General features: G+C 42.3%; 1 protein-coding gene across 2 annotated transcripts; it reads right to left on the reverse strand.

The window, feature by feature from the left end:
• Window positions 1-4285: 4285 nt before the first annotated feature.
• On the reverse strand, window positions 4286-7814 carry LOC9647774 (DNA mismatch repair protein MSH3). 2 transcript variants are annotated; one of them, XM_024686439.1, is made up of 11 exons: window positions 6817-7814; window positions 6594-6755; window positions 6376-6540; window positions 6225-6323; window positions 5962-6159; window positions 5692-5901; window positions 5518-5649; window positions 5203-5463; window positions 5085-5150; window positions 4878-5027; window positions 4286-4825 (listed from the first exon to the last, which is right to left on the reverse strand). In XM_024686439.1, exons 1-11 carry the CDS (start codon window positions 7810-7812, stop codon window positions 4388-4390), a joined length of 2877 nt encoding a protein of 958 aa, XP_024542207.1. In that variant the 5' UTR covers window positions 7813-7814; the 3' UTR covers window positions 4286-4387. The 2 variants fall into 2 exon arrangements, with proteins under 2 accessions (XP_024542207.1, XP_024542208.1); XM_024686440.1 differs by having other exon boundaries at window positions 4630-4821.

A 7814-nucleotide genomic window follows, 5' to 3' on the forward strand; every position in this document is an offset into this window, starting at 1 on the left:
ATCCAGAGCCACATCGCTCTCGCCATTGGAGACGTAGCCCAGCATCAAGGACATCACGTTTGGGTGAAGAATGCTGTCGAACACGCGGCGGGAATCCTCCATGCTGCCGCATTTCTCGTACATGTCCACCAGCGCATTGACAACATGGATCCCCAGCTGCTTGCTCTCCGCCGCCTGGGCGTGGATCGCCCAGGCGCAAATTGCCCTTGCGCAAATCCGTTGTGACCTTCAACGCCGACACCTGCTGATCGGGCGCCCGCGGCGGCGCTGCCGAAGGAGCGAATGCTGGTGCGGCGTATCGAATCGCTGCCGTCGCCAAGTCCCATCCATCGCAAGAACCCTAAAAATTTGCAAGGAGCAAAGCCCTAACCCTAAAAACATGGAAATTCAACCAAGGCCGTCGATTCAAGAATATCTGACGGTTGGAAATGAATCGGGGACCATTAGCCTGGAAAAACCTTGAAGGAAAAATCGCCCTGTACAACCCAGCGTAGCCTTGGATGCGAACAATGTGCCTCAGCGCGCTCGCATCTCCGGTCGCCCTCGAGTTAAGTCGATCGGAAACACCGCTGAAAACAGGAACTATGGCGATCAAGCGTAATCGCTCTTAAGACTCTTACCTGTTGAGGCAGCGATTCCTGCTACTCCACCGGAGATCAAGCTCGTCACCATCCTACTCGGGCCTGAAAGTAAACATGCAACGCCAGGAGGCCTAAGCTTGTCAAAACTGTGTTTACCAATGCGATGGTGCTCTGTGCCTGTAAAGCTTTTCCAAAAATTTCTCACACTCTGAAACTAAAAAAAAATCCAACTTTGAGCGTTCCAGTAGTTGTAGAGAGTGTCATACAAGCAGAAGATTATCGCAATCGTTGGGCCTATGGCAGGAGTCAAGTCTGTGGCATTTGGCAGGGAGGAAAACCAATACCAAAAGTGTCGGTCAGAGTTCCTTATAAAGGCTAAGAAAGCTCTCCTGTTGATGGATTGTGAAAAGGGTGTGATAGATGCGGATGCACAGCAACATCTACACGCAAGAGCACGAAAGCTGTCAAGGGAACAACCAACAACAAAGATCACAAAGCTCAAGGTGAGGAAATTTAGGAGAAGACTCAGGAACAAGATCCTGAACATGTAACCACTTTGCAGGTTCCAAGCTTACAGTCGTCAAACTAGAGTGTAATGTGAACATGACCCAGCAGGAGCAGTCTCCAGCATCTCCACTGCACACAGCAACACCAACACAACTAGTTCTCAATGCTGATGCCGATGCCGACAACATGCTGCATCACTGCAAACACCACAGTTGAGAGCATCCTGAGCAGGAGTGACACTGCAAGCCTGAGCTTACATTGGATCTTAAGCTTGGCATTTCTCCAGTTTGTGGACAAAATGCAGTGTCTCCAGTCAACACCATAGATGCCGATACCAACAGATTTTGCGAGGCTTTTCCACAACAAGCAGATGAGCATTTTCATGTGAGACAGAGTCCAATCAACACCTTTGTCTACCAGCCCCTAGATGCGAAGTTCACGAAGATCCAGAACCATATTCTCCAGCTCAAGAGGAGCATTCGAGGTACAACTTTCTAGGATCTGTATGCACAAAGACTTAGTGCATGAACAAGGAACTCCCCAAGGAGAATGCAGAGCTTTGCAATGAGATCCGACAACTCAAGGTGAAGCAGCTGTAGGGATAGGGTGTGCTATAACAAAAGAACAAGTTCAAGAATGAGCTCTCTGAAGTTATAGCAGCAACAAAACAGCCCAATGCCATGGAGAAGTGAGAGCTTCAAGATGAAACTCAATTCAGTTATCGGAGAAAAGTGGAGCATAAAAAATCAACTTTATATTTAGAAACATCATCTAAAGTCTTGAAATTTAAACCTTGAAACTCAAGAACAAGAATGAGTGGCAATTGCCCCATGTAGAATAAATTAAGGGGGTGAGTTAACACTCAAATTCTCTTGAGTACTCTAAATTTTGAGCAAATGGACGTGCATTAATGATAGAAGGCTGGAGTACAAAGAAAGGGATCGATGCAAATCTTATCTTTGCTTATGACTTTGACAAAAGGTTTTTTAGGGATTAAAGGACTCAAGTCATTCCTTTTTTACTTTTTATATGTTTATTCATGTCTAGCTGAAGCAAAATGCAAAATCAAGTCAAACAAATGTAGTAGTAAGCATCCACTCTACTCTCACCTTTTCTCTTTCACTCTTATTTTCTTTCCTCTTTCTTTCTTTTCTAGTACAAGTTTTTAGTATATAGACTTTTACCCAAGTTTTTAAGAATGACTTGTTCTAACCTTTAAAGAGATGATTGCAAAATATATGAACTTTCAACATTTAGATTGAGATGGATATTTGCCATTTCTTTGTTCGTGTTTCACCTTATAAACTTTTGTATGGTCATTATTTGATATTGCTAATAGAGTTGAGTTTACTTTCATGATTGCTATAGGCTGCCAATATTAAGTTTTGGGATCAATATTTAATAAGCATTCTTCTACTCATTTGAGTGGAGTTTATTCAGCACTTAAGCTGTATATAAGTGGGATAATAACAACACAACAACTTCCATCATCGTCCATCAGTGGAGTACAAAGTGGATGATTTAGTATTAATCTATTTTCCCAATGTTACAGTATATGGTTTGTCTAAGGGGCTCCTTATTCAATAGAAGGGACCATATTAAGTGTTATGGTAAGTTAAACTGCATGTTTATAAAGTTTGGCAAAACATTCAACAAACTAATCCTCTAAAAATTATGCATATGGAATAACTTAAACACTTTGTATAAAGGAATCCACTAATGCCTCTTTCTGATGTTCCTCTAGATCCTAGTTTGTTAACCTGAAAACCTTAACTACCTTTCATCCTTTTAAAAGAATAGGATGATATGAAGTTTAAGTGTATAGTTATGATGTTGCATATAAATATTAGTATAATTTTTTAGACCACTCACTTTTGTATATAAACTATGGTTTTTATGCTAATTAAGATGCATATTTCTATATGCACTAAGAGTGCTACTTAAACTATAAGTGAGGCTAGAAAATAAACCCTTTTAATGGCATCTTTCTCAATATTAGATCAAGAGAGTAATAAATAGCTCAATGAAGTTATCAGTCTTTATACTTTTTCTTAGTGAAAATCTTATAACTTAATTATTTTATTAGTACTATATACTTAATATATATATATATATATATATAAAATCAATATAATTCATTAGGAGTAGGTATAATATAACTAGTAAATTTTAGAAATATAATAGATTTACATTTAAATAGGACAGAAAAAAAAGTTAAATAGAGAATGGATAAAAATGAAAATACAAGTGATAGAGAAAAAACCATTGATATTTTATCACTTGAAAAGTTCTTCACCACTTAAGAAATAATAAGCTTAAATAGAATATTAATTATATAGTATTTTAATTCCTTTAAAAAATTAAATATCCTTAATTTTTTTAAGGGGAGGTAAACTCCTGAATTTTGACTTCTTAGGAGGTCACCCAACCAAGTACCATTCAAACCCAAGAACACTTAACCCAAAATATCCCAAAATTCTTAACTGATTGAAAAAAAATATACATTCTTATTTATGGGCCCTTTCCTTGTATATTTGAACTATCTCTCAAATTATTTTAAACTTCCCGGGAGAGGTCACTTAGCCCAGTACCATTCAAACCTAAAGATGCTTAACTCCAAATATTTTAAGACCCTTAACCGATTGAAAAAAGAGGTGCATTCTTATTCATAGGCCTTTTCTTTCTATATTTAAACCTTATGAACTGTTTCTCGAGTTATTCTCTTTAGTTACTAACAAAAGCATTTAAGGTTACCAAATGGTATTACTTAAAAAACAAGCAAGTATATTTTTAAGGGCAATTTGTAATGTATGTGGTTTTTACCCTTTATTTTATAGTGATTTACTATAGGATAACCACAAAGTAGAACTTAAACCCTCTATATGCCACATGTCATATACCACATGTCTAAAGTACAATGGTGTGGAACCCAAGTTTTAGAGCCTTAACCCATTGAACGAAAGAACAATGCTAAACTTTTAGATATGGACCCAAGGAGCAAAAGTATTAAAGCATGGAGTAACTCCCAAATGTATAACTCAAGTAGCGAAGGGACATGAGCACGGAGCAACTTGGAATAGTCCTAAAGCATCTAACATCTCAATACTAAAACCAACACGCAAAATAGAGCCAAACAAAGTTTAATGCTATTTCAATATATTAATGCATAATGCAAAAATACTTCACCAATTAACATGGTATGAAACTTGGGGTTTAGATGTAAGCCAAATGCAAAACAAGGACAAACACACAAGTGGAAGCTAAATTATACTTCAAGTTAGTTAACCATGTTATCCCTACTATATATTTGGAACCCCCAGCTGGAGCTTCACCTTTTGTGCCACTTCCTGCACAGAGCTTTTGTCAAGGTCTCCTTCCGGGCTCTCCACAAGATATGACATATGGCATGCTTGAACCCGGCTGGGAAAGAGCTTCACCACCTCCGTGACGTTCAAGTAGTGAGTAACGAAGAGCGTGAAGCATTGAACCTCTTGGAGAAGGTGATGGAGCGTTGCATACGCAATGGCAAGGCTGTCGTGCGTGCTGGTTCCTCTTTCCAGCTCGTCGATGACTACCAGCGAGCGAGAAGTTGCCTTGTGGAGGATAGTTGAAGCTTCGCTCAGCTCCTCAAAAAACGTACTGGAGCCCCTCTGGATTCTGTCCATCGCCCCCATTCTCGTAAACACGGCAACGAATACATGCAGTTTGGCTGTCGCGGCTGGAACATACAATCCTATCTGCACGATAACAAAACATACGGAGTGAAAAGAAATAAAGATAGTTGCGAACCTGGGACATGATTGTGATTAGAGCAACTTGACGGATGTAGCAACTTTTACCACCCATGTTTGGACCAGTGATTATTTGCGATCGTTCACCCTCACCAGAAAGAACTGTGTCATTTGGTACAAATGCATCTTGCAGAGTCGAATCTAGGACCTGCTCGGAAAGAAATTCCAGTAATAATATTAAACGACAAGAGCAAAAGAAACAAACCGGATGTCGACCACCTTCTATCTTCAAAAGGCACGCTTCATCCACGAACTCCGGTCGAACATACCCCTGAAGCACATTTTTCATTCAGATAAGCGTTGAAAAACACAAGGAGACAGACCTGATTGCACGAGACAACAGCAAGGGAATAAAGACAGTCGAGAGCTGCTAGTGCCTGTACTGCAGCCCGGAACTCCATGTGATAGGAGGTAAAGCCAGTCAGGAACATGTCCCATGCTTTGGCGCAAGATATATTTAATTGCTCCTTTGCAAGTGCCATTCTTTCCGATGCTTCCAAGACCTCCGGAGGATGATAGCGGTTTGCCTTTTTCGTACTGTTTATTTTAACCCAATCTGCAGGTACACGCTGCGCACATGGAACCTGAAACTACAAGCTTTTAGCAATCAAATAACTGAATTGAGAAAAAGAAAGTACCTCGACCAAAAACGACATTCCCGAGACGCTCAAGTATTCCAGATTTGAACACTTCAACAGTTTCCGATAACTGGGAAGAAAACTTTCGAGATCCTCCTCAATACTTTTTATGTTCTCTTTGCATTCGTCTACCTGAAACACGACTTAAACGAAGTCTGGGAAACGATAACAAACCTCGGGATACTGGCCGGCAACAAACAAGTTAATCTTATCCCCAGCTGCTGCTGCCTCTGCATTCAAACTTGTCACAAGCTTGTTTGCGTGATCTATCACTGAAGTTGAAGTCACTGCGGAGATTAGCCTGATGAGGAGCGCAGACCTGGCGTCGCGAACCCGTTGAAACTGGGACGCTGCTTTCATAATCGCATTAATCACGTTAATGAACTGCAGCAAACATTACGGTCAGAAAAGAATAACCACAGGATTACAGAAAAGGAAAGGTACCTCATACGTTGTTGCTGTTTTGTGATAAATTCTTGTGATACCACGCTCAAGATCAGGCAATTTTCCCAGCAGCAACAACGTTGAAGCTAAAGTTGCAACTGTTGTGCCTCTGCCTTTATCTCCAATGGATTCGGCAATTTCCGCAACGGCGTCTAAACGTTGAGAAATAAGCATGCGGTCTCTTAACGGATGGGCCACCTGAAAATAGACATGAGTGGAAAAAACGAAAAATCCAAGATTGTGACTGAGACCAAACTCCTTACCCAATACTTAAGCAGCCTCGCGCCAAAAGCAGTTTTTGTGTGGTTCATAAGCCAGAATAAAGATCCGTTTTCAGTACCATCAGTTTGGTTATGTAGAATCTAGAAAGAAAAAACTTGTTACTGGTAAGTAAACATCGCATTCAGTGGTTACCTCAAGCTGGCGGATGGTATTGGGCGAGAGCGTCATCTCTTGCTGTCCGGCAAATGGTCGGAAAAGAGCTCCTAAGCGCAATACATTTTCCAGATTAAACTGCTTCAGATAAGCAAATATATGCGCAAACGCAGCAACCACGATTTCTGGCATCGTCATCAACGCCTGCAAACTTCAATTCTCATCCGATAGTGTAATCAAGACAACTAGAAAATTACCTCTAACCCTGCATCAACCTTCTCGTCCAGACAGCCTTTCTTAGAAGACGCCAAGCTCCCGTAGAAGTCCGCAAGAGCAGCAACAGTACCGCCATTTTCAAACGAGTTCTCAGGCGTCTTCTCGGCTCGAACATCCGCTGCGCCTGCATAGTCCATCAACAACTATACAAAAATCACCATCATTCATATACAACCCGATCAGAGAAAAGAAAAAAAAGCTTACCTTCTTTGTAGAAGTGGACAAGGACGCAGATAAAAGAAGTTCTGCGGGAGCACACGCAAGCAAGCGTGATTCCAGTTCCGTCCTGGTGACAGTGTCCAGAAAGTGGCCATACATCACGTCTCTGGTCGAGGTTTCCACGGCCACCACCCCAAATCTAGCATCAAAACTTCCCTTCACTTCATCCTTTCCAGCGTTGGCCTTGTGCTCGGTGATTGCCTCCTCCACAACACACATGATATAGCTGCTAAGACGAATAGGTCCATCCCTTTCCCCGCTCTCTTCTCCCCCAAGAAACTCCCCGGCCTCGAGCGTGGCCTTGGTATATAGCGCCGAGAGATCTCTCGAGAATGGGCCAGCCTTGTTCGTCCCGTGAGCTTTGATAGCCGCTGTCTCGGTCTGCTTGACAACGCCAACTTTGTAGCCAGCTTCCACAAGCCTTCTCACATGTACGTGCAGCCGGAACGTTGGAACGCTGGCAGTGAGAAAGTTGTGGCTGTAGTAAGCAACGATTCCCAAAACATTGGCTGCTTTCTCCGCATCCTCTCCGAAAAATCGAAACTTGTATCCCACCTCGACCATGAGAAGGATGTCTGGGAATGTCTTCTTGAGCTCCACAATCTGCTGCTCCAGAGGAGTAAGCTTCTCCTTCCCTGACGGTGGCTTTCCATAAAAGGAGGAATTTCCACCACCGCCATCCCTGTCCCCCTCTCCAAGAAGAACATCTACAAACTTTCTACGCCTGTCTTTAATCGCTTCCCCCGATATTCCGCAATCGGCATCCTTCCCATCGCCCGCCCCGGCGTCTACATCTAAATTCAAGCACCGTTTCTTACTCGCGCTGGCCGCATTCTCGGCTGATCGCCTGAGATGATGCGGCGATGGCCACACTAGTGTGGGAGCCCGCGATGCATCGGTCTCACCTCGCTTGAAGAAGCTGGGGATGATCGCCTGGCCCTTGGCGGCGGCAGCGCCCTCGTCCTTCTTTCTCTTTCCCATTC

This window comes from Selaginella moellendorffii, unplaced genomic scaffold (assembly GCF_000143415.4).
Source record: "Selaginella moellendorffii unplaced genomic scaffold, v1.0 SELMOscaffold_48, whole genome shotgun sequence".
NCBI lineage: Eukaryota > Viridiplantae > Streptophyta > Lycopodiopsida > Selaginellales > Selaginellaceae > Selaginella > Selaginella moellendorffii.